The following is a 26,947-nucleotide window of genomic DNA, read 5'->3' as shown; positions in this document are numbered from 1 at the left end:
AATTTCTTAAACGGCATAACACACAGTCAGTCAGCCAAATATTCCTTGCAAATTCAGTCTATACATTGCAGGGGATATTTCATCCTGCTTGTGCTGAACCTACCAAAAATAGACTTACTAAAAATAGTAAGCACTTCAAAATGTCAAAATTAGGGCAAATCATGACGAGATGACACTTACTAAAAAAAGAAACTTACTAAAAATAGAAACTGCTAAAAATAGTAAGTTTGATTTTTGTCGAAATAAAGATAATCCGGGAGGCGGTGAAATTTATAAAAAACAAGAACTTTCTAAAAATAGAAAGTTGCTCAGAATTCTCTCAAATTTCACTGGTAGCTTCCTTGAAGGGTCATGATTCCAGTGCAATGTTCAATTTTTTCAAAACCCTAGGGAAAAGACCTCAAATCTAAGTCAGACGAGCGAAACCCTAAAATGGACCAAATGAGTTCTAGACTTAACCAAATTTGCCCAAACGACTTGCAGACTTGATCAAATTCACCCAAAACACTTGCAAACCGTGGAGACCGAAGAGATTGTTGTAAAAAGACCCCAAGAACCAAAACCAAAAGACTCAAAGGACCTAAAAAGTAGGGGTCCCCATTTGGAATGGGGTGATGTGTGATTAGGTCACAATAGGTCTACAAATTGAAGGTGTTGATGATAAAATTGAAAAGTACAAGGCAAGACTACTAGCAAAAGGATATTCTCAAAAGGAAGGTATTGATTTTCATGATTTCTTTTCACTAGTTGTTAAGCTTGTTTCAATTCAGGTTGTATTAGCATTAATTGCATTACTTGGTCTTGAGTTAGAACAGCTAGATGTTAAAACTGCATTTTTACATGGAGATTTGGATGAGGAGAGTTATATGGAACGATCGGAAGGGTTTGTTTAGGATTGTGACTCAAAATTTGTTTGCAGACTCAAGAAGCATTGTATGGCCTAAAGCAGTCACTAAGGCAATGGTACAAAAAGTTTGATTCCTTCACGGTGGATCAAAACTTTAGAAGAATTGAGTATGACCATTGTGTTTACTTTAAAATATTGAAAAATAGTTTATTGATTATCTTGGTGTTATATGTTGATGATATGCTTGTACCAAGCAAAAGCATGGCTAGAATTAATAAGTCTAAGACTCAGTTGGCTAGAATGTTTGATATGAATGATCTAGGAGCAGCAAAACAAATTTTGGGCATAGAAATACATGGAGATAGGGAACATGGTAAGCTTTGGTCATCACAACAAAAATATGTGGAGAAGATCCTTATAAGATTTGTAATGCAAAATATGAAACAAGTAAATATCCCTTTAGCTTCCCATTTTAAGCTTTGTTCAAGTTTATGTCTAAGTAATAAAGATAAAAAGGATTATATGTCTCATGTACTATATGCTAATGCAGTAGGAAGTTTATGTTAACTTTAAGCAATCAGATGTTAATCTAACTAATTAAATTATAATCAGACTATGAATGAGCAGTAATAAAAATAAAGCACAAGACACAAGACACAAATACCTTGGGAAAACCTCCCTCTTGGAAGAAAAAAAACCCAGCATCAAAGATTCAGATCAGATCCTTTATTTATAAGCAGATTACATGAACATTATATATCAGATTACTTATCTGATTGTAGTGTCAATCTAGGGCAGATTCAAACCAAGTATATGCAGCTGCAGTATATCAATCTTTAGAGGGGCCAGAATATCGACATCACTTGGAGAAGAAGATCGCTGAAGTATGAGGACACCAATTTGCCCAACAAGCTGCCCAATAGATTCGCTCAATGATCAGATAAGCTCGCAGCAGTATGAAGACTTAGATCGCTTACTATCTTTCCAAGTTCGCTGATTAAATTTGCATAAGGCTTATAGTATACTTGCTTGATGAAGATGATTGTACTTGAAGTGTGAAATGAATCTTGTTTATATGTTCATGTTTTCCCCCAAGTCGGCTTTAACAAGATTGCCGCCATTTTACATAATTTTGGAGTTTGCCTTTTAGCACCCAATTTGGGGCCTACATAATTTACAAGTTACACCACGTTTCATTTTGGGCCCAGCCCCAATAGACATGTAATCACTTAAACTATTACAATATGATTAATATTTTAATTGCCACTAGGCAACATTAAAATATAATCTGAACTTAGCTATCCATTTGAACACTCCCTCTTAGCTAGGGAGGATTATAACAAGCAATCACATATTGTAATAATACATCACGAACCTCTTCATCTTACATTGCCCGCAGAGGATGAAGGGTGACCTGCAAGAAACCAACAAAACTTCCCATCTTGCATTGCCCGCAAAGGATGGATCCACCTTGCATTGCCCGCAGAGGGTGGAAGAGGTCTTTCACCTCAACCTTCTCCTAGAGAAGGAAATACTGTCACCTTGCATTGCAAAAAGAGTGTGGAGGATGCAAGCTAAATTGCATTACTGAGATTGAGACTCCCTCTCAATCAATGATGTGTTCTCCACAATTCCAAGCTTCTCTCTGAAGTACTCAAACTTCACTCGAGCTAGAGGCTTGGTGAGAACATCTGAAACATGTTCATCAGTGCTGATATATTTCAGTTGGATGGCACCTCTTTGTGCCATATCACAAACATAGTGATAATGAGTTTCCACATGTTTTGACCTGTCATGAAACACGGGATTGTTAGACATTTTAATACAACTCTGATTATCACAGAAAATAACAGTGGATTCCCAAGGTTGTCCAAACCATAGATGAAAAACTCGGATTTTGCAATAACTCGGCAAGGCCAAAAAATTTTAAAAACTCGGGACTCGCCAAAACTCGGCAAAAAACTCGGCAAAACTCGGCAACTTTATCGAACATTTGAAAATACATTTTTTTTTTATATATAATTCAAAAACACACATTTACACGAAATTTGTATAACATATATGATTTCCATGATATATAAATCAAATTTTTTTGGTAATACATAGCAACAAATGCAAGTATCATAGCATAAACCAAAAACCAAGTGCAACATATGTATAAGAGTTCAATACATATCAACGTATCATAGTGACAGTCTCATAGAGTTATAGAGTCATAGACCACAAAACAAGAACCTCTGAAATTCTGATTACATATCAAGTTCAAAGTTTGGTATCAATGAAATTATGAAAATAAGAAATCATAAATTGCGTCTACGACTAAAGCTCAAAATAGATTGTGGCCGCTGGGTGGGTGGTGCTGAAGTAGTGGCAACATCCTCAACACTAACAGGTGCCTCTTCTGCATGATCAACCTCCTGCTCCTCCTCACGTGCTGCCACTTCCGCATCCCATTCCTCTCCTGCCCTCTCCAACTCACTCAGCTGCTCATTAGTAAGGAATGGATCCAAATCATTATCAACATCATCAGGAGAAGCAACCCATTCTGCTGCATATGGATCAATGTCATCCAAGTCAAGTGCTTCATGTGAATCTTGCCCTAGCACCTTCTTCTCATGTAATCGAATGTTGTACCGCACATAGACAAGATCATTCAAGCGTTGTTGAGTCAACCTATTGCGCTTTTTTGTGTGGATGTTCTCAAAAACACTCCAGTTGCGCTCACAACCAGAAGCACTACAAGGCTGTGATAATATGCGGATGGCAAGCTTTTGAAGATTAGGCGTTGTGGCACCATAATCTTCCCACCACAAATCTGCAAGGATACAAAATGTGATTTATAACTTGTAAAGATTTCAATAATCTTAAAGAGAGAAATAAATGGTAAAAATTAAACATATGTTTTTTTTTACCTGGTCGTAAGGTGGCTCTCCTACGTTTGCAATCAGGTGAAGAAAACAATTCCCCTAAGGCCTTCTTATAACTCTGCAACTCATCAAGTATCAGGTCTCGAAGGATCTCATCATCAACTAATCTCCGAATGCATGTGTCAAGGCCAATTCTAACCTCTGCATCTGCTTTGAAACTCGGAGAGTAAAAAAACTTGGGATTCAAGAAGTAGGCAGCAGCATGAATATGTTGGTGGAGTTGATGGTTCCACCTCCGATCAATTATGCGCCATATGGGTTCATACTTGGTCTTGTTTGACCCATACAAGTGTTGAATCGCCTCTTTGGCCTTATCCATGGCCTCATATAGATACCCCATGGAGTTATGATCCCCATCCACCATTCGTAGCACCCTCACCAACGGTTCCGACACCTAGATATAAAAAATCTAACAAAATCAGCAGATTGAAATATTAGAAAATTAAATAATAAATCATCAATTAAAGTTTCAAAACTTACATTGATGATCTCCTCCACCATCTTGGCAAAATTAGTATCAAAAATGGCAATCACAACCTTCTCTGCTTCAGGCTTTGTAGCATAAGGACTCCCCAACCATCTTTCACTCACGAACATCCGCTTCAGGTTGGGCAATGTAGCAAGTATGCTCTGCAAGGTGAGGAAATTGGTAGCAAAGCGTGTGACCCCCGACCGCACAAGATCCTTACCTTCAGTGTGTTCTCTCATAAGATTCAGGACCCATGTGTGATTGTAGATGTATTTGGTGATATTCCTTCCATCTTCAACCACTTTCTTTACCCAACTTAGTTTCCCTATGTCCTCAAGGAGCAAGTCAAGACAATGGGCAGCACAAGGGCTCCAAAATAATGTCGGATGTCTAGCCATTAGAAGTTTGCCGGCTGCCACATATGCAGCTGCATTATCAGTCACAACTTGGATGACATTCTGCACTCCCACATCCATCACCACTTCATCCAACATGTTGCACAAGGTCTCCGCATTCTTCACTTCATTGGAGGCATCAATTGATTTTAAAAATACTAACTGTCCTCCTGAAGCAACTAGAAAGTTGATGAGTGTCCTGTTCCTACCATCTGTCCATCCATCAGAAAGAATGGTGCAGCCATTCTTTTCCCAAATAGTCCTTTGCTCTTCCACTAATGCATGAGTGTTTTGGACCTCATCCTGCAATAACGGTCCACTTACCTCGTAACGGCTTGGGGATTTGAACCCCTTACCTGCCACAGTCAACGCGGTGACCAATTGGTCCCAAGATGGACTAGAAATAGCATTGAACGGAACATCGTTGTAGATAAAAAATCTAGCACACGCCACCTTGGCTTGTTGGTGAGCCTCTTTATTCCATGCAGTGCCAAGCAATCCAGGTTGTGCACCAGGAGTGTTACGTGGAATAAAGAAGTTTTCCATGTTGCTGTCCAAAGTTCCCTTTGCTCGTATCCGTGGCCCAAGGGAAGAACCAGATGTCCCCACATCTGTATGTGACCCCATGGAACTCAAATCTGCCCTTGGGGCTGCCATTGCCTCTGCTGTTCTCTTTTTTGTTGCCTTCCTTTGATCATATGCTTCAAGCGTTGCTATTGCATCTCTCGTAGCCTCTTCAGTACATTCCGTACAGCTTGTGGTATCTCGGCATTGAATTTTTGCAAGGTGATATTTGAACCTATTAATGCCACCTTTTACAATTTTTTTGCAATGGTTGCAAAAAACATCTCCTCGTTTTGGACCTGGTCTCCCATGTTTCCAACAAGGGTCTCTCTTTTTGCCACCAACTTTAACTGTAGAAGCTGAATCCATTTTCTTTCAAAAAGATGTGGAAAAGAACCTAGCAAAAGAGAGGCAACATTTAGAGATAAATAACATTGTTACCAAAAAAAATCACAAACATCCAAAAATTACAATGACTGTATAACTGTATTTTATTTACAGTCAAAATAGATGACTCTCTAAAATTAAAATTTTTAATTGGTTGTGTATTTTTTTAAGTTTTTAACTTCAAATTTAAATTTAAATGAAATACTTTAATACACATTGACATTACACAGTTGACAGTCATTTCAAATGACTATGAGTATTTCACAATTGACTGTGTAATACACAGTCATTAATTACAATGTACATTAATGATTAATGTATTACACAGTCATCAGTCATTTGAAAATGACTATGTATTACACAGTCATTTCAAAATTTCAAATGACCGTGTATTACACAGTCATCAGTCATTTGAAAATGACTGTGTATTACACAGTCATCAGTCATTTGAAATTTTGAAATGACTGTAATGACTGTGTATTACACAGTCATTTGAAAATGACTGTGTAATACACAGTCATTTCTCATTTGAAATGACTGTAATGACTGTGTATTACACAGTCATTTGAAAATGACTGTGTAATACACAGTCATTTGGAAATGACTGTGTATTACACAGTCATTTCAAATGACTGATGACTGTGTAATACACAGTCATTTGAAAATGAATGTGTATTACACAGTCATTTCAAATGACTGTGACTGTGTAATGATGACTGTGTAATACACAGTCATTTGAAATGACTGTGACTGTGTAATGATGACTGTGTAATACACAGTCATTTGAAATGACTGTGACTGTGTAATGATGACTGTGTAATACACAGTCATTTGAAAATTTGAAATGACTGTGTATTACACAGTCATTTGAAAATTGAAATGACTGTGATTGTGTAATGATGACTGTGTAATACACAGTCATTTGAAAATTTGAAATGACTGTGTATTACACAGTCATTTGAAATGACTGTGACTGTGTAATACACAGTCATTTTCAAATGACTGTGTATTACACAGTCATTTTCAAATGACTGTGTATTACACAGTCATTTCAAATGACTGATGACTGTGTAATACACAGTCATTTGAAATGACTGTAAATTGTAATTACTAATTACTAATGATTGTGTATTACACAGTCATTTGAAATGACTGTGACTGTGTAATACACAGTCATTTGAAATGACTAAGATTGTGTAATACACAGTCATTTTCAAATGACTGTGTATTACACAGTCTTAGTCATTCGAAATAAAACAATACAAAAAGATACCTGGTTGTGCGTGCAAATGCAAACAATACAGTCATTTTGACTGTGTAATACACAGTCATTTCAAATGACTGTGTATTACACAGTCAAAATGACTGTGTATTCGAAATAAAACAATACAAAAAGATACCTGGTCGTGCGTGCAAATGCAAACAATACAGTCATTTTGACTGTGTAATACACAGTCATTTCAAATGACTGTGTATTACACAGTCAATATGACTGTGTATTCGAAATAAAAGAATACAAAAAGATACCTGGTCGTGCGTGCAAATGCAAACAATACAGTCATTTTGACTGTGTAATACACAGTCATTTCAAATGACTGTGTATTACACAGTCAAAATGACTGTGTATTCGAAATGAAACAATACAAAAAGATACCTGGTCGTGCGTGCAAATGCAAACCCTATGCAAATCGCGTGGCGTTTTTTGCCTTCCGGAGTCGCGCGAGCCGCGAAATGGAATAAAGACTTCGGTTTTTTTTTTGCCTGCGACTTAAGTCGCGTTTTTCTCGCATTTTGTGCCGCGTTTCGGGCGGGTTTTGGCCATTAACGGAGATTATTTGCCCAAAAAATCGCGGCGAGTATATAAAAAAATCGCCCCGAGTATTTCCGCGATTAACTCGCGCGGGATTATGGATCGCGATTACTCGCGAGTTTTTGAATTGCTCGCCGAGTTTTTCATCTATGGTCCAAACAACCCAGCAAGGAGCTTGCGAAGCCAAATTGCTTTTCTAGTTGCTACACTTGAAGCAATGTATTCAGCTTCTACAGTACTTAGTGCAACTGAGGACTGTTTTCTACTGGCCCAAGAGATCATAGTGGAACCCAAGCTGAAACAGATTCCTGAAGTGCTTTTCCTGTCAGTAACACTTCCAGCCCAATCAAAATCAGAGTAGCCTTCCAAATTGATTACGGTGTTGATTGGATACTTCAACCCATAGCCAATTGTTCCACGCAAGTATCTCAGGATGTGCTTGGCTGCCACCAAGTAAAGATGCTTTGGCTGGTTCATGAATTGGCTAAGAGCACTCACTGCATAGCAAATATCTGGTCTAGTGTTGACTAGATACATCAAGGATCCAATCAACTGCCTATACTCTAAAGGATCTGCAAAATTAGAGTTAGCTACAAAAATACTCAACTTCTTCAAGTTAGTCTCCATAGGAGTAGACATAGGTTTACAATCCATTATACCAAATCTTTTCAATATATCAATAGTATATTACCTTGACTTAGAATAATTTCATTAGGTCTTTGCCACACTTCTAGCCCTAAAAAGTAATGCATTAGTCCTAGATCCTTCATTTCAAATTCAGTGCTAATTCTTTCTTACACCTAATGATGAGACTATCTTCACCAGTTTGAAACTTAGAAATAAATCAACATATAAAACCAATATTAGCATTTCACCATTAAATACTTTAAAGTAAATGTTAGGGTCAACATCATTCTTATAAAATCCTAAACTAACTAGGTACTTATCAATTCTTTCATACCAAGCTCTAGGGGCTTGCTTGAGACCGTAGAGAGCTTTCTTCAATCTATACACATGAGTCTCTCTATTATGAATCTCATAACCTTCAAGTTGTTCAATATAGACTTCTTCCTCAATAACACCATTAATGAAGGCAGTCTGTACATCCATTTGATGTAATTTCCAACCTTTGGCTGCAACAATAGCTATAACAGTTCTAATAGAAGTATATCTAGCAACAGGAGCAAATGTTTCTTCATAATCTATGCCTTCCTTTTGAGAAAAACCACGAGCTACAAATCTAGCTTTATGTTTCTCTATACTACCATCAGCACCATGTTTAATTTTAAGCAACCATTTGGAAGAAACAATAGACTTACCTTTAGGTCTAGGCACAACATCCTAGACATCATTCTTGATGATGGATTGATACTCTTCGTCCATAGCTAGCTTCCAAGCTTGCTGGTTCATAGCTTCTTCTGTGCTGGATGGTTCAGTCTCAATGATGTTGCACATCATTGCAACATAGTAGAGAGCTTCTGAGGTCTCTTACTTTCTCTGAAAGTGCCACTAGGAGCTGCAAACTTTTCTGCATCTTGAATTGTGCTTCTAACCCAAAGTGGTCTTTTCTTGCTAACTGCAATATCTCTAGGTCCATCAGTTGGAACCGGAGGCTCAGGAGGATCATCATGCTCAATAGGTTCAAGAGGCTCAATAGGCTCCCTCTGAATCTCAGGGTTAGAATCAATATCCATATCTTGATTATCGTTTTCTTTATCATTATCAAGAAGAGAACCTTTAGATTTCTTGAAAGCAATATTTTCTTCAAAGATGACATCCCTACTTACCTCAATGTACCTTTGACCAGGAGTGTAGATGTGAAATGCCTTGGAAGATTCACTATACCCAACAAGGATACCCTTCTTCCCGGAAGGCTCTAACTTAGTACTCTTTTCCTTTGGCACATGAACATAGACATGACTCCGAAAGATCCTTAGGTGGCTAATATCTGGTTTGACTCCTATGAAAGCTTCCTCGGGAGTTATGCTCTTCAGGACACAGTGAGGACATCTATTCTGAATGTACACATCAATCTTGGATGCTTCAGCCCATAAGAAGGTCTGCAGGTCCTGATTGTGAATCGTAGCTTTGGTAGCTTCAACGATGGTTCTATTCTTTCGTTCAGCTACAACATTTTGCTGAGGATTGTAGGGAATGCAGAACTCCCTCTTAATTCCTGTTTCTACATAAAATTCATTGAAGCTACTTGAGGTGTATTCACCTCCATTGTCAGATCTTAACACTTTAATCCTTTTACCAGACATATTTTCAGCTAGAGCTTTAAATTCTTTAAACCTACTTAACACTTCATCAGATTCTTTAGATTTTAGAAAGTAAATCCAAGTCTTTCTAGAAAAATCATCTATAAATGTAACATGGTATAGAAATCCGCTAGGTGAAGAAACATACATAGGTCCACATAGATCGGAATGAACAAGTGCTAATTTTTCTTTAGCTCTACTTTCACTTTTATGAAATGGACTTTTAGTGTTCTTACCTAATGCACAACCTTTGCAAGCATCATCATGAGATTGATTAAGTTTAGGCATACCTTTAACCATCTTTTCAAGTGAAGGAAGTGCCTGATAGTGAAGATGACCAAGCCTTCTATGCCATAGCTCTCTAGATTCAGGAGCTTCATGAATGAGTGCTCGAATGGGGTTAGCTGAAAGCTTATACAAACTATCATATCTATTTCCAATAACACGAGCAGATTTAATACTAGATTTCTTAGGCCATGCAAGTACTTTACCCTCAAAAAATGCTATTTGATAACCTTTATCTTCCAGAGCAGAAATATAAATTAAATTCCTCTTAATTCCAGGTACAAATAAGATATCACTAAGATGCAAAGACATACTAGATTCTAAATTTAAAGAAGTGCTACCAAAACCTCTTACCAAATATTGAGCATCATCACCAATTACCACATGAAGGTTGGACTCTTTCTCCATCAAGTCTGAGAGATGCTGTCGATATCCCGTGATGTGTCTAGATGCACCACTGTCGATTAACCAAGTGTTGCTATCAGTTGGCACATTGTTGGACAAGGCAGAAACGAAGAGGTAGTCTTCATTGTCTTCTGAGTTTGTAACTTCATTCAGGTTGGCCTCCCCTTGCATAGGCGGATTCTGACATTCTTTAGCATAATGTCCAAACTTGTCGCATCTGAAGCAACGAACACGTGAAAGATCCCTTGGCTTCTTCCTTGAATCGAAAGCAGGAGGTCTGAAGTCTCTATCTCTTTTGAAGTTCTTTTTTCAATGGCCTCCCTTTCTTCTAACATGTTGAGATGCAAGCACATGTTGATCTCCTCCATGCGAGCCTTTATGCATTTCTCTGGCAGCAAGGCGTGACTCCTCTTGAATGCAATCTGACCGGAGGCGATCGAAGGAAGGGAATTCAGCTCTTCCACTTATGCTTTGAATGAAAGGATCCCAAGAGTTAGGAAGACCATTCAAGGCAATCATGACAATATCCTTGTCCACAACCTCGCTTCCAATGGCGCTGAGTTGGTCCTTCAATTCTGAAATCTTCATGAAGGACATGACTGAATCTCCTTTGCGCATTTTGACTTGGAGAAGTTGTTGCCTCAATGTGAGTGTCCGACTAACGTTGTTTATCTCATATATCCCTTCTAGATGTTTGAACATCTCTCGGGCTATCTTCAATTTGGAGATGACTGGAACAAGATGATCCTTCACAGAATCAATAAGGAACTTCTTTGCTTTGAGAGCATTTTTCTTGAATTGCTTTAGCTCTTCCGGATCCGAAGGTTTAGCTAGATCCATATCTTCCACAAACTGTAACAACTCTAATTCTTCAAGTGCAAGGAGGACACGGACCTTCCATGATGTAAAGTTTAGGGCACCTTCAAGCAGTGTTCCACGAGGAAGCGTCCCCCCCCTTTTTGGGCGCGTTCCCCCGTCAGGGACGTCTCGGGGACAGGGGGACGGGGATGCGACGTCCCCCGCTGTCCCGCCACCGCCACCCAATCGCCGCCGGGACGTGGAGACGTCTGGGCGTCTCCCGCGTCCGCACGTTTAAACAAACTGAAAAAGCCACATTTTAAAAAACATGTGCCTTTTGGAGGGATTAAGGGGTAACCCTAATTGGACGTGGGCCCCACCCAACCCCCCAAAACAACACAAAAGCATGTTTCTTTTAGATTTAACTCTCATTTTGGTAAACTGATTTTTTTTCCAGCAAGCTAAAGAGGAGGAAAAACTTGAAGAAGACTGATTGAAGGGGTGAGAAAAGCTGATTGCAAGTGTGATAGGAGCTAGAAGAAGCAAGAAGAAGAGGAGGAAGAAGATTCTTCTACATTTTGGAGAGATTTTTCAAGCACAAGGTAGGGTTTTTCAACTTTTTCTTGTTTTTTTTTTTGTTTTATTTTGAATATTTTCTGATTTTCATTGTTCTATGTCATTTTTGGATTTTTTTTCCCTATTCATCTCAAGACTCAAAATGAGATTTGATGTTGAATCTTGAGGGCATCATTTTGCCCTCAAGATTCAACATCAAATCTCATTTTGAGATGAATAGGAAAAAAATTTAAAAATATATTGTTAAACTAGGCTGATTTTATTTTTATTTTTATTTTGTGAAATGCAGTGTCAATTTCACAATGAGCTCCCAAGGCATGAGTGAAGATGACATGGAAATCCATTCTCATAGTGAGAATGATTCAGAATATGAACCTGAAAATGAGGGGGGTGACCATGGGGCTGATCCTAGAGCCCAATCTAGCTCTATGGCAAGTGCACCAGCTAGTACATGTTGCCCTTCAGAGTTGTTGGCACCATATGCTAGGGGTCATTTTGATCCTAAGTCTCCTCTAAAATAGTTTGCTTCACGAATATCAGTACAAGGCACTGCATCACATTCAAGTGGGGGAACAAGGAAGTGGAAGTGCAATATTTGTGACACAGAATGGTTCGGTAGCATTAGTAGGGTGAATGCACACTTTCTGTTTTGGAGAGGAAAAGGCGTGAAACATTGTAAGTTTTTGGAGGAAGCCAAAAATGTACAGTACAAAATTGAGTTTAACAGGCTTTGGGGGGTTCCAGATGACACAAATATTTCAATGCCTACTACTTTGTCTGTTAGGGCAGCACTTCATACTTCTCATGCTTCGCAGACGGGAGGAATGATGTTTGGATCTCCATCCACTTCCACTTCTACTGCCGCCAGGGCTGGGAAACGTAAGTTGCAGACACCACAGAGCAACCCCATTACTGATATGTTTAATGTGCAGCTGAGAGATGAGATAGATGAATCCATTGGCAAGTTCTTCTTTGCCAATGGCATTCCATTTCATGTTACACGGTCTCCTTATTATAGGGAGATTATGGCTATGGTGGCCAAGGGAGAACCATCTTATGTGCCACCAGGGGAGACGAAAATGAGGACCTCGATCTTGGATAAATGCTATTCCAAGATCAATATTTTGATGGAGAAGATGAAGGCATGTTGGGTGGCATCGGGGTGCAACATAGTTATGGATGGGTGGATGAACATTAGCCATCGTCCACTCATCAACGTCATGGTCACATGTGCAGAGGGCCCATACTTCCTTAGAGCAGTTGATTGTACAGGGCATCGTAAAGATGCTGATTTCCAGTTTCAGGTCCTTAGGGAGGCTATTGAGGAGGTTGGGCCACAAAATGTGGTCCAAGTAGTGACAAATGCAGCCCATGTGTGTAGAGCAGCAAGGAGACTCATTGAGGCAGCCTATAGACACATTTGGTGGACCCCATGTTGTGTGCATACCATGAACAATGCACTCAAGGACATGGGGAAGATAGACTGGATTAGAGGAGTGGTCATCGATGCGAGAGATGTGCAGATGTTTATCTGCAACCACCACACTTCACATGCACTCTTCAGGACCTTCGCGAAGAAGGAGTTCTTGAAACCAGTTGAGACTAGATATGCATCCTATTTCATTCTCTTGGAGAGAATGATTGAGTTGCAAGAGGCATTGCAACTCATGGTTATGACTAATGAGTGGAATAGGTGGGCTGAGGCCAAGAAAGAGCAAGGGAGAAGGGTGAAGGAGATAGTGAAGAGTGATGTGTTTTGGATTGATGCGAAATACATTGTCTCTATCATTTCTCCAGTATTCCAGGTGATCAGATATGGGGATGGGGATGCACCTAACCTTGGAGAGGTGTATGAGTGCATTGACTCTATGCTTGACCAGATGAGGGCTGCTGTGCGAGTGAAGGACCCCTCTTTAGCATTCTGCAATGAGCAAATCCAGCCTATCATTCAGCGTAGATGGGACAAGTTGAACACTCCTTTGCATATGGCTGCCTTTGCCTTGAATCCTAAGTGGTACAAGGCTAGACCAGGTAGACTGACACCGATTCAGGATGATGAGGTGAAGGTGGGTTTCTTTAGGTGCATAGAGAAGATGTTTGATTCTAGAGATGCCGGCACAATGCGCATTGAGTGGGGAAGATTTGCCACTCTTAGAGGTTATTCAGATGCGGCAAAGATGGATATAGACAGAATGGCACAGGAGGACCCACTTTTATGGTAGAATTGTCATGGCCCGAAATCTTTGACCACCACTCTAGCCATCCGTCTGCTATCCCAAGTTTCCAGTTCTTCAGCTGCTGAGAGGAACTGGTTTGCATATAGCTTCATCCACTCTCTTAAGAGGAACAGACTTACCTCTAAGAGAGCAAAGAAGCTTGTGGCTGTACACAGTGCTTTGCGTCTCATGGACCGCAAGACACTTGTGTACAAGAAGAGTCCAGCGGCACGATGGGATGTAGAGGCAGAGGAGCCTTCACAAATTGATGAGAATGATCCTACCACTTCAGATGCAGGGCTAGTTGGTGTGAGCTTGAGGGACCTTGATCCTCAGGAGTCCAGCAGTTCCAGTGAGGAGGAGTTCGCAGATGATTAGGGGCCTTCATTAGCTACAGTTTTAGTTTTCAGTTTTGTCATTTTGTATTTGACTCTAGTCTCTTTTGTAATGCTATTGTTACACGTATTTGTATTTGGCTACTCATTGTAATGATGAATCATGTAATCATCTTTATTATTATAGACTTTGCAATGGCATCAGATATTCGTATTTTCGTTTTCCTTTTTCGATATTCATATGATAGAAATGAGATATCTCCAATTTGACAATTTCATTTGTCAAATTTTATTTACTTTTAGCAATTAGTCACGTATCACTAATCTAAGTAATCTTGGTATTTCCTATAGTTTCATTTGAAATCTAATTCTTATACTGTTATACTGTTATACATCTTTTCAAAACTAGTTTTTCAAGTACTATATGTATATGTATAAGTATATGAGCACCACCACCCCGCCACCCCCCCCGCCGCCATCCCCCCGCCGTCCCCAAATTTAGACCCTTGGTCCCCCCGTCCCGGAGACGCGTCCCCGCGTCCCCCCGTCCCCGACACCCATGGAACACTGCCTTCAAGTCTATCCTCTACTTTCAGACCTGTAACCATCTTGCAAAACTAAAACAACAAACTAAAAGGGAAGGGCAACTAATAATCTGATTATTTGAATGAACGTAAAGCTCCTATACCATGTTAACTTTAAGCAATCAGATAATCTAACTAATTAAATTATAATCAGATTGTGAATGAGCAGTAATAACAATAAAGCACAAGACACAAGACACAAATACCCTGGGAAAACCTCCCTCTTGGAGGAAAAAAACCTAGCATCAAAGATTCAGATCAGATCCTTTATTTATTATCAGATTACATGAACAGTATATATATCAGATTATTTATCTGATTGTAGTGTCAATCTAGGGCAGATTCAAACCAAGTATATGTAGCTGCAGTATATCAATTTTTAGAGGGGACAAAATATCGACATCACTTGGAGAAGAAGATCGCTGAAGTATAAGGACACCAATTTGCCCAGCAAGCTGCCCAATAGATTTGCTCAATGATCAGATAAGCTCGCAGCAGTATGAAGACTTAGATCACCTACTATCTTTCCAAGTTTGCTGATTAAATTCGCATAAGGCTTATAGTATACTTGCTTGATGAAGATGATTGTACTTGAAGTGTGAAATGAATCTTGTTTATATACAAGATTCGTGTTCATGTTTTCCCCCAAGTCGGCTTTAACAAGATTGCCGCCATTTTACATAATTTTGGAGTTTGCCTTTAGCGCTCAATTTGGGGCCTACATAATTTACAAGTTACACCATGTTTCATTTTGGGCCTAGCCCCAATAGACATGTAATCGCTTAAACTATTACAATATGATTAATATTTTAATTGCCACTAGGCAACATTAAAATATAATCCGAACTTAGCTATCCATTTCAACAGTTTAATCTATGCGATGGCATGTACAAGATTGGATATTTCACATGTTGTTAGTAGATACATGGCAAATCCAGGTAAAGAGCATTGGACAATAGTGAAATGGGTGCTCCGGTATCTTAGAGGCACAAGTGATTATTGCATCACCTATAATGGTTGTAGTGATTTAGTATGTTGTTATGTTAATTCAGATTTTGTGGGTGAATTGGACAAAAGGAAATCTACTTCAAGTTATGTCTTTACTCTTGCAGGTGGAGCTATTTGTTGGATGTCAAAGCTTCAAGAAACAATTTCTTTATCCACAACTTAGGTAGAGTACATGGCTGTTTCACATGCATGTAAAGAGGCAATTTGGTTGAAGGATCTTTTGAATGAGTTTGGAAAAGTGTAGGACAAAGGCATTGTATATTGTGATGGTCAAAGTGTTATCCATTTGGCTAAAAATCCAACTTATTATAGTAGGACCAAGCATATCGAAATTAAGTACCATTTTGTAAGATAGGTTATTGATGGAGGGGGAGTAACTCTTGAAAAAGTTCATACACCAGAAAATTGTCAAATATGTTTACTAGACTAGTATTTTTAGAGAAACTGAAGTGAAGTTTTGCCTCTCTTGGCTTGCAAAAAAGATGATGAATGGGCATAGGCATGTATCAAGTAAATTGTTGTCAAGGTGGAGATTGTTGGATTATGACAACAATAAAACAATCAAACAATCAAACAAATCATATCTTTGAGAGGAAATTCCTAATTTCTTTCAATGATTAAAACTGGTTTTTTTTATGTTTAGTTGTGGTTGTTATGTTGAAGACATTCTATATATCTCTATTGCCTCGAAGGCAAAGTTATTGTAAATTGTAATAGCAATTGTGATAGCAGCACTGTGAAGATTGTAATTGTTTTCTTTGAGCAATAAGAATACCGATACCTTGTCCCGTGGATGTTTCCTTGGCATATTGTCAAGGGTGTCTTCTTTGATATTCTGTATATTTTCTTCATTACGTATTTGGAACTAATTCTAGTCCTGCAATATTTAATTTATTTGGGTTTATGCTTCTGCTTCCACAAGAGGGTTGAGGGTGGTAGATGGCTCAACAATAGTATGAAGTTGACCATGTGCATTAAATAAATTTGTGTTTGGAATAAAGAAACACTAGTTTTTTTTGTCAAGTCTAAGTATGTGATTGAACAGCTATTACAAAAAAAATTGTTAGCCTAGGTTTTGGTGATTGGTGATGGCTATATTGACTGCCACATCTGTCGGCCTTAAGTGTATATATGGTCATAGTTTTGATTGAGAGAGGGGTTTTGTGTGTCCAATTTTCCTTATTGTGATGTATTCTGCTTTATTATAATACAATTAATGTTGCTTTTATATTATATTGCTTTCTATTTTGTGTATTGCATTGTTCACATTTCTCATTGTAACTCAATTGTGTTGTTGGGCTTATTGTATGTTTAGAATAGGAAACCTGTAAAATTGTTGATCAATTGGGCTTCTATGGAACTTGGAATTCATTGTCTTAATGGAATCTTTCTAAAATCATTTTAAATGCATGTAGGGCTGCTTAAATGTTGGTTTATTATGTCGAGCAATTAGAAGTTTGTACTACTTTTCATCTAAGTTATTGGTTCGGGTTCGGGCACCGGTTCGGGTTCGAAGAACCCGGTATGCCGGTACGGCAAAATTTTGGAAAGGGGTTTGGGTTCGTTAGTACAAAAACATGTAAATTATATATATATGCAACCTATAAGCATGAATTAAGATTAGCATGTCACATAACATCATATAAACAACAAAACCAACATAAACTTGTAATCATAGCATCATGATTATACCATAACAACATCATATACATCAAGTTTAATATCAAAATGATAAAATATTCAAGTATCATTGTTTCAACTTTCAACAATTTAAAGTTTGATCATTAAATGGATTCTCTAATGGGGGTTTGGGGCAACGCCCCCAACGGGGTCAAGGGGTAGTGCCCCTTGCAGGGGTCTGGGGGCAGCGCCCCCAACAGGGTCAAGGGGCAGAGCCCCTTGCGGGGTCGAAGGGCAGCGCCCCTCGCAGGGTCCCAGGGCAGCCGCCAACACCAAATCACAACCTTCAAACCCACACGGAACTCCATGGTGTGCATCAATTTTCTCCTTTTTTACAAGGCGGAATTGAAAAAAAAATTAAATTTGCATTATTTTTTTTGACTTTACGGGCTGCCCAGCCGCCCGGGTTCGATTGGGTCCGCCCGGGTTCGACTGGGTTCGACCAGGGTCGAACCCACTCTGGGTTTTTCGAACCCAGGTCGAACCGGACCCGTACCAGGGGGCCCAGAGGCGAACCCGGTAACCTAGCTTTTCATGCATAGCACATTGTTTTTGATTGGAACTCAGATAGTTTATTTCTATTGCTGAGGAAAGGTCTTGTAGTTAGATTTGTATAGATTTGATAGATCTTAGTTTCTCATCCTAATGTGTGTGTTTATATGCAGCATCTCATTTAAAAATTAATTTACATTTTATTGTAAGCTGACTGATGCTAACGACACATCCCATAACATAATTTTTCACATCATTTGTGCAGGGACCTACATATTTGGAAGCTGGTGATAAGATAGTTGTGAATACAATCGAGGAAACTTACTTGGAAAGGTAATGGTTCCTTGGGCCCCAAATTATGTATTTGATTTGAATTTGGATATTGTATGTGGAAACGATGCTGTATGTTCTATCTAATCTAGAACATAAGAAAGATAAGAATGAAATCAAGGTAAATAGAATTACCCTATTGAACTTGTATGAGTTTATTATGATTATTATTGTCGATTATAAATGAAATGAAGGTATGTAGAACAGAAAATGTATGTTCTTAATTATCAAGAGTATTTAGGTGCATTTACTTGTCTGTATATATTATTGCAGTCATGTGAATGTACATATGCGTCAAATTTATTTTTGGTTGCACAATTGATTCAGGTTCCAATAGTGACTCAGGGGATAACACATCAAAAGGGATTCTAATGTAATATGATTTATGAACTGAAATGATTTGTATTTCATAAAAACAATTATCATAGCAAAAGAGAGTGCCTAAGTGGTAAACAGGAGAACAACACGTGTGACCTGGAAAATGTGATAATATTATTCAAGATTTTGCAAGTCTCATACTATGATTCAAGAGGTTTTGAGCTAGCAACCATAATCCTGCTATCTGAAGGGTATTCAAGTTAAAGATTTATTACCTATCTATATAAATGATCCTCATCATGTTAAGTGATTTAGAAGCTGTAGAAAATGTTCAGCAAATTGAACCCTGGTTTACCATTTCAAATTATGAACCATCAACAAAATCATTTGAGGTTCCTATAACCTGGTAAGGACATCTTTACAGAACAATAGTTCTTCCACTATTTTTATAGAGATTAGGTAACTCTCAGAAGGGCAGAGGTAATCTTTCCTAATTAGAGAAGGAATTCATGGTATTTTAGGATTCTACAAGATTAAGCCAAATAGCTAAAGCATAAGCATCTACTTTACCTTCAAACATTTGGATGTCTTAATTTACTTGTACAGTACATGCTTTTTGGCTGCCAAACAGCTTCTTGGTTGATGAAATGATGAGTCAGAGGGAGGTTGTATTTGTTATAAGAGTTGATTGAGGTAATCAATTAGCTGTACTTTATGCCATACATAGTGTTGCTCCAAATTCTATATTTGTTGCTGCAAATAAACATCACACACATCAACATATGATCTAGAAAAATAACTTCAGACCTAATTTGTGAACATAAAATTGTTAGATGGAAGATTGTTACCTTCTGCATTGAGAATTGCCTTTAAAAGTGTGAAAACGTGTCCTTCCAAGCTACATGAAGTGTACAAAAAATAGATAAGAAAAATTTATTTGTCACACATCAACATCAGAATTTACCTAGGTTAAACTCAGTGTTGGAGAACTGGAAGGAATGGGGCTTTATTTTCTTAATTGAGCACAAGCATACAAGATACAATGGGGCTATGGCTCTTGAATGAGCAATATCAAGCAAGTACTATTGGAACTCAATCCTTATCCCTCCTAGACTTCTTTTCGCTCGTTGCTCTGCAATTGTCATACTTTCATCTGCTGTTTGGCTTGAGGAATCACCTCTGATTGATGAATTTGGGTGGAAGATTGCGGACAGTTACAAGACTATCTTATTCGCTGCCTTGGAGAAGGACAGCTAAACGAAACCATTAAATTATAGAAGACAAACATATTATTCATATCCTAGGAACAAGAGGTCTGTCCCAGTCACTGAACTTTTACATTTATTTATAACACTGAATATAAACTAACTACAATATTTACATAGATTCTTATAAATTATATTTCCAAGGTTTGGCCACAAAAAATCAATCAGAAAGATGTTAAGTGAACAGCTGTGTTGTCTTTTTCAAATGTTGACCCTTCATACAAACTGGCCAATACTCTTGATTACCCTTGTTTGTAAGCCTTATCTTGTGCTGAAGATGATGTGTATAACTTCTTTGTAGTTTTTGGGTTTCTGGTGTTCAATTGGTGAAAGTGCTTGTCTCTTCCCTTACATGTTATCAAGTGTGGAATGTCTTAACAACTGTAAGTTTTACACATTTATAACTGAATCCATCTTCATTTAAGGAGCTAATTCAATTGCAAAAGCATCGCCACTAATTACTTATTTTGAAAGGACCATAAAAAATATTGTTTGAGCTCTTTAACTTCACCTTGGAGATTTGTTTTGCAAAGATATATCCATATCATATCTCGACTTAAATATGTGCTGCATACTATGTTCTTTTTTTCTAGCTCTTGCAAATCTTGATGAATTTGTTTTACCTTAATGAACCTTTCAACCTTATATTCTTACTTGTCCGCACTCTTTGTCATGTGGTGTCTTAAACAAATGAAATTTGTGGCAAGTATCAATAGCATACCTCAAATGGAGCCAATTGAGTGGATGTATGGACTGCCATATTGTATGTTTGCTGAGTGTCAGCAAAAATCCCATCCCAAATTGTTGGATTCCTTCTAGTATATCTCTTAAAAATGTTCACCAATGTTTGGCTTACCACTTTGTTTTGTCCATCCATTTGTGGGTAGAAGGCAATAGATCTTTCAATGTAGTGTCCAATTTTTCCCACATTGTGATCCAAGGCTTGCTCAAGAATCAGGAGTCTCTATCTGGAATGGTGGATTTTGGGAAGCCAAAGCAAACCCATACATGATTCAAGAACTTTATAGTAGCTTCTTGATCATATATGTTCTTTGTTCATGATCTGATAAAGCACAGTTTAGTAAATATATCGACAAGAAGAAGATAGTATTTTACTATTCATTGCTCTTTGTAGCCTTCCTAGAAAATCCAATGATCTGCTTTGCCAATGCCTTTGTGGAACTGGCAATTGCAAGTGCATTCCCATTGTCAATTTCTTGGCATACTTGTAGTTGTTGTGTGTAGTATGCAACTCTTTTGAATCTAGCATTGTTTGGTATATTGGACCAACGAACTTACATTTGGAGATGGGCAGTTGTCTTCCCTACTTGACAGTGATCAGCTACTGTGGAAGTGTTACCCTCAAGAGATGAAGTCCATCCTCTGCCTTTGTTTTGTAAGGTTTACCCATCTTATATAGAACTATTTTTTTGATGTAGAATTCAACTGGGCCCCATCATGCCCTTTCCCTTGTGCATTCTTACATCTGAAAATTCTCACTAAAATCTTTTCTTCTTTTTTTTCTTTGTATGGTCCATGCCCATATGGCTCAAGTTCTGTGATGGAAGCTGAAATTGTTGGTTCAGGCCTAGACAACATATCAACAACTTTGTTAGTGACTCTTTATTACATTGATAAATTAAGAGAAACTATTGTAGAAATTCTATCTACTTGAAATGCCTTGTTTTCTACTAGCCTTTATTTTGTATATTTGTAGGTATTGGAGTAGTTCACAATCAATATGTGTGACGACTTATTTGCTCAAAACAAAGTGCTTCCACCACCTGACAGCTAGGACAAGTGCATATAATTGTGATCTTTCTTGCCCTAGAACAGCCTGTATAATAAAGCTCGATGCATCTGCCTTTTATTTCAAATGCTTCCCTTAAACTGGGTAAGGTAAGAACTGGAATGGCTGCTTTCAGCTTTGATAAATGTCCCATGTTTGTTTCCCTCAATGAAATTCTGTACTACTTGATGTCAAGATATACAATGGAGCTGATGTGAATATTAGATGCAATAAGAGTAAGTCTATTGCCACTTGAGTTGAGCAACTTGTGTTTATGTTCTAAGCGTCTAAGCATGCTTCTAGACATTAGTCTTATATTGGTCCTCTTTTGTGGTGGATGATGAGGCCATTGGTTCTTGTAGCCCAAGCTTTGCTACAGATGTGACAACACCAACGTCTAGCCTTGGCCTCTATCCTCATTTTTATTCATTTCTTTGTTCAATTTTATTAGATGAGTCTTCTCTTGCACTCTTGTTTAGACTTGTGTTCAATTCTAATGTGGTTTGGAGTTAATTGCTTTAGATTTAGTTTTACCCTTTATAACTATGTCTTTTAGTTTTTTGTTACTATTCAAAACCTGGTGTTCTCTTCAGTATAGCACTTTTTTGCTTTTCGTGTTGCAATTTAAGTTATTTTGGAGATTAATATATTTTTTTGTTTTCTTCCTTATCAATTATATTAAAATATAACTTACATAATTTGCATAATTGCATCTCTTAAAAAGGCTTTCTTGGTAGATTTTAAGTGAACAAGCCAGTTTCATAGTGTTCATTTTCTCTTTGTACTACATTTTGATGTACAGTAGTAAATGGATTGCATCATCTCTTTGATGCCACATGCTTTTAGAAAATGTATTATAGGGCCACTCGTTCTGTTGTAAATTTTTTTTATTCTTTTGCTACAATGGTTCCTCGCCATAGCCTCAAACTCCTTAAATGCTTCAATTTGTTTTTTATGAGATTGGGAAATATGTATCCTAACCTACCTCATCTTGCAAAAAGTAAGTGATAAGTTAAAATGATTTGAATTTGTATTTTTTTTTTGGAAATTCTATGTAAATTTTCACATTAACTTCTGATGATTTCAGTTATTGACGATATTTGCTATATGTTGGCAGGGCTGCCAAGCGTTAATGGAGCAAATTTTAGGCTGAAAGCAATTTATGACATATTCCATCTAGCAATTAGTTTATTGATTAATGATTATCTATTTATTTTGTTGTTTATTCAATTGGTTTCATGGTACCTTCACTTTGTGGCCATCCTATGTGAGGTTTATGAAATTTTTTACTTGCATTCTCATAAAGCCATATATTATTGTCACAACGACATGAGCCACAATTATTTTTTTAGTGTGGGTAGCATGTAATTTATTTGTCATGCCATAAATGTCAAATATATAGTTTATAATAGAAACCACTGTTTGAACAAGTAGTGTTGGGTGTTGAAATTCCTAAATAAAAGTTGATGTTCACACAATTTTTGGCAATTTCTATTAGAAGATATTTACAGAGGTGAGTTACTATAGTCAATGGAGTTCCTACTTTTGACATTACAACTATGTGCCTAGTTAACATTTAAGTTTTTACAGCAACAGGTCAAATTGAAAAGATTGATAAACTTCTACAAGAGAAGCTGTGCTAACAAAATTTGAAATGTAATATAAACAATAGCACATTCAAAGGTTACAATGGTTTAACCCGAGAAACCGTTTTGTGATAAAAAGGCTGCAAAATAATTTCTCATTGTACTGACAAATAATGTTATCAATACAGTAAACTTTCTCTTGTGCTAGTCCTCTGGCAACAGCATTTATTTTATGATTCCATGTGCTTGTATTTATAAGCACAAAACTCATATAAAACCAAAGTGGTTTTACAAAACAAGTGCCTATGGGTCTATGAAATTGAACACCCAATTCCAAGTAAAGATAAGATCAAGAAGCTACATCTCATAAGCTATAATACAAACAAGAATTTGCAAATTTTAAGGTCAAGGAGAAACGAAGAGTAATAACCCTTAAGCTAAAATATGAACATGAAGTTGCACCTCTAAACGAAAGGTGAAACAGGGAGTTGCACTCCACAAGTGAAAAGACAAAATCAACTAATACGATTGGGGGATCCTTATTGACAAGTTTCACCTTGCCTTTCTCTAACGCTCCACCTTGGAAGATGGGACCCCCCACCCCACACAAAAGAGATATAGTTTTATGCAAAGCCTACAAAACATTCATAAGACAGGTGCACAGGGTTCTTCATTTTGAATATTTATAACATGATTTTTCCGAATTCATTATTTTCAAGCATAATTGTTTACGTACATATCAACTTTTCAGAGTTTATTTTAAGTTAGTTAAAAAACTTTGTTAGTTTTTGCTGCAAGTTAAAAAAATGATTAAATTGCCCATTAACTTGTTTCGCTGAGTTTTTGGCAATTCTTGTCAAGTTTTGCCAAGTTAATGTATATAATGTTACAAAATTACAAATAATCTAATGGAGGAGCAATGTGAGGTTGTTACAAATCAGCAATAGATCTGATATAAATATGATTTGTAGCAGCAAAATAATATAACAGTGAATAACATAGCATAGCACATCAAAGAATGTGCACGACGCAATGATTATCAGATTATGTTGAGGCTAGTGATCCAAAGTAATGTAGTTTAGTTTCTAATGAAATAAAATTAAAGGGGTATACATCTTCGTTATGAGAACCACCCTTATTTAGTACTATGAGATTATTTATCTCTTTTTAGTAGTAATGTCAAGTGGGTAGTTGTACAGCTAGGCAGTTGAATCCCATGCAAATAACGGCCTACTTTTCTATTATCAACATGCTCTTAGCAAGTTTTGATGCAATGATGCAACCAAACTTCTGATTAATAAAATTCTGCGGTATAAACTATTTCTGCATAACATGGTTTTGTGGCATTGCCTATGTTCCAATAGCGGTATCAGAGTTTTCATGATATCAAGCTTGTGGAGAAGCAATGAAGACGAAGAATTGTTGGCTTTGCTTCTGGGTATGGACAATATTTTTGGAGAGGTTGAAATATATTTGAAACCTATTTCTCAAGTATTGAAATGAACATTGTTTTTCTGCTGTATATTGTTGTCAATGACATTGCAATTCTGCTGAATAGGCATTGTTCGAGTCGCTGAAGCATTGAATTTGTTGTTTCTAAATTTGCTGAGGTGTTGGGAGACATAAAGGTTTCTAAAAAGTTCTGATTTACCATGGTGGGTGTTGAAAGTTTGTGGCTAAATGTATTTTGACCTTGATGAATGCATTTTGGTGTTGAATTCTTGGAGTAAATCGAAGGCGTTGGAGATTGCTTCAATGGGTGTGTATATGCTGAAATGATATTTCAAACCTGCTAAAGCATTGAAATCTCTGTTTAAATTTGTTTGGAGGTGGCATTAAAATCTTTTGAAGTATCCAAGAAGGGTGTATTAAACTGATTATGAAATCTGCTGCATTTATTGTTTACTGTTGTTTGTGGATAGAATACGAGAATACGAGAATACGAGAGTACGTGTACGGGAAGAAGATCACGAGAATATTCCTTTAGGGTTAGGGTTATTATTTGTTAGCCAACTTTGTATTTTGCCCTAAAATTACATGTTATAAGCAGTTGGAATGCATAAGGCATTGTAATTGTGTTGTACTGATTTACTGGATAATAAAGATTGGACGACTGTGTTTGGTGGATGTAGCTCATCTTGGGTGAACCACGTTAAATCTCTATGTTATTTGTGTTATGCATTTTTCTTCATCTTTTGTGTTTGTATCTACATATAATTGTTAATTTGTATTTGCTCCGGATCTGCCTAAACCCTAACACTTGTACATTTTATAACACACTTGTATGATAATATTTATCTTGCATATTCTTGTTTGTGGAATGTTTGATCTTTTAAGTTGATATTGGCGGCTCCCACATGGAATATTTTCACTTAGAAGGCCCAAAAATTTGCATTTTTATATATGACCTTGTAACTTTTTGAGAGTTTTTTAAATTTTTTGGAAGGAGCTCTAATGATATCTATACAAAATTCTATAATATAGTTAATAAGGTTGTGAGGGTTTCGGGGTTCTTTGAGCAGAGATAGTCAATAGTGTTGCACATATTTCAAGGTTCATTTGGTGGAGGTAGTTAATGGTGGAGATAATGGATTGTTGAAACAAATCACTTAGGTCAAGTAAAAATTGAATCATCAAAAAAAGTGAAAAATGGATTTGAGTAAATGCAAAGCAGTTTCAAGGTATGTTAAAGTGTAGAGCTATCCACTTCAAATGGGAACAAGCAACAAGAAAAAATATCCCTTAAGGAAAAGAACGTTGTTTTAGTCATAAGTTGAAATCTTTGTCAAATAGTAAAAGGTTTAAGGACAACAAAAGTAGAGAAGATTCAAACACTCATAGCCCCACTTCTACACCCCTTAACTAGTATTTAGGTCGCTATGTGCAAGAGCTCTTAAACACCAAGGCAACATTAGTGGCTTTGGAAGTCAAGGAGTAGGAAAAAAATTTGTAAAACACACAAGATCATAGTATCGAGCCAATGTTTAGTGGAAGATAGTAAATTTTTAAAGAAACATGTGGCCATGTTGCAATAAGCTCTTTTAGAAAGGAAGCTTAAGTAGAAAAAAAATGAAATGTTCAACAATAGCTAGTAATGATGGGGAAAAATCTAAAGCAACCCAAGGTGATGTGTAAGCAATCTAGCAAACAAATTGTTAAGGAGTGTTTTTAAAAGGAAATGGAAGAAGAGGTTTTTCAAATGAAGGGAGAACATGGTCTCAAATCAATAACAATCCTTCTAACATTGAAGAGGAAGGAAAGACAAGTTGAAAAAATGCAACCAATAGAGTTCAAAGAAAGGCAAGTTAGAGAAACAAATATAATTATTAGAGTAGGAGATTATGAAAAAATGAAATCACTTTAAATCTTGGAAGTGGTTTTCTAAAAGAAAATTTGTTTTGGGAGGAAACATTTGCCAAGGGGGAAAGATTTGTGAAGAAAGGGTTGGGCCTTATAAAGTCATCTTGACGGGTGTACACAATAAGCAACCCCTTTTAAGCAAAAATAAGCTCTTGAAGGACTCACTTCTTCTTAGATGAAGATTTAACCAATAGGAAATAAGCAGAGAGAAGGAAGAAGTGTCAAAATTAAGAGCAAAAAGAGATGAAGGCAAATGAGCA

General features: G+C 37.2%; 1 protein-coding gene across 5 annotated transcripts in view; it reads left to right on the top strand.

Annotated features, from left to right (window-relative positions):
• The window catches only part of LOC131027473 (uncharacterized), a 139,871-nt gene extending 116,652 nt beyond the window's left edge, over positions 1–23,219 (top strand). For 4 of the 5 annotated variants that reach the window (XM_057957556.2, XM_057957555.2, XM_057957559.2 and 1 more), the window contains 3 exons: positions 18,305–18,372; positions 21,670–21,851; positions 22,859–23,219. In XM_057957556.2, the coding sequence (XP_057813539.2) occupies positions 18,305–18,372; positions 21,670–21,841 (240 nt within the window). In that variant the 3' untranslated portion in view covers positions 21,842–21,851; positions 22,859–23,219. The remainder of the gene's footprint in view (positions 1–18,304; positions 18,373–21,669; positions 21,852–22,858) is intronic. The other variant, XM_057957557.2, reaches the window with a different exon arrangement.
• The last annotated feature ends 3,728 nt before the right edge of the window (positions 23,220–26,947 follow it).

The sequence above is a fragment of the Cryptomeria japonica genome, chromosome 4 (genome assembly GCF_030272615.1).
Source record: "Cryptomeria japonica chromosome 4, Sugi_1.0, whole genome shotgun sequence".
In the NCBI taxonomy this organism is placed as follows: Eukaryota; Viridiplantae; Streptophyta; class Pinopsida; order Cupressales; family Cupressaceae; genus Cryptomeria; species Cryptomeria japonica.
The sequence above is the reverse complement of the archived record's forward strand: the minus strand, read 5'-3'. Positions and strand labels throughout refer to the sequence as shown.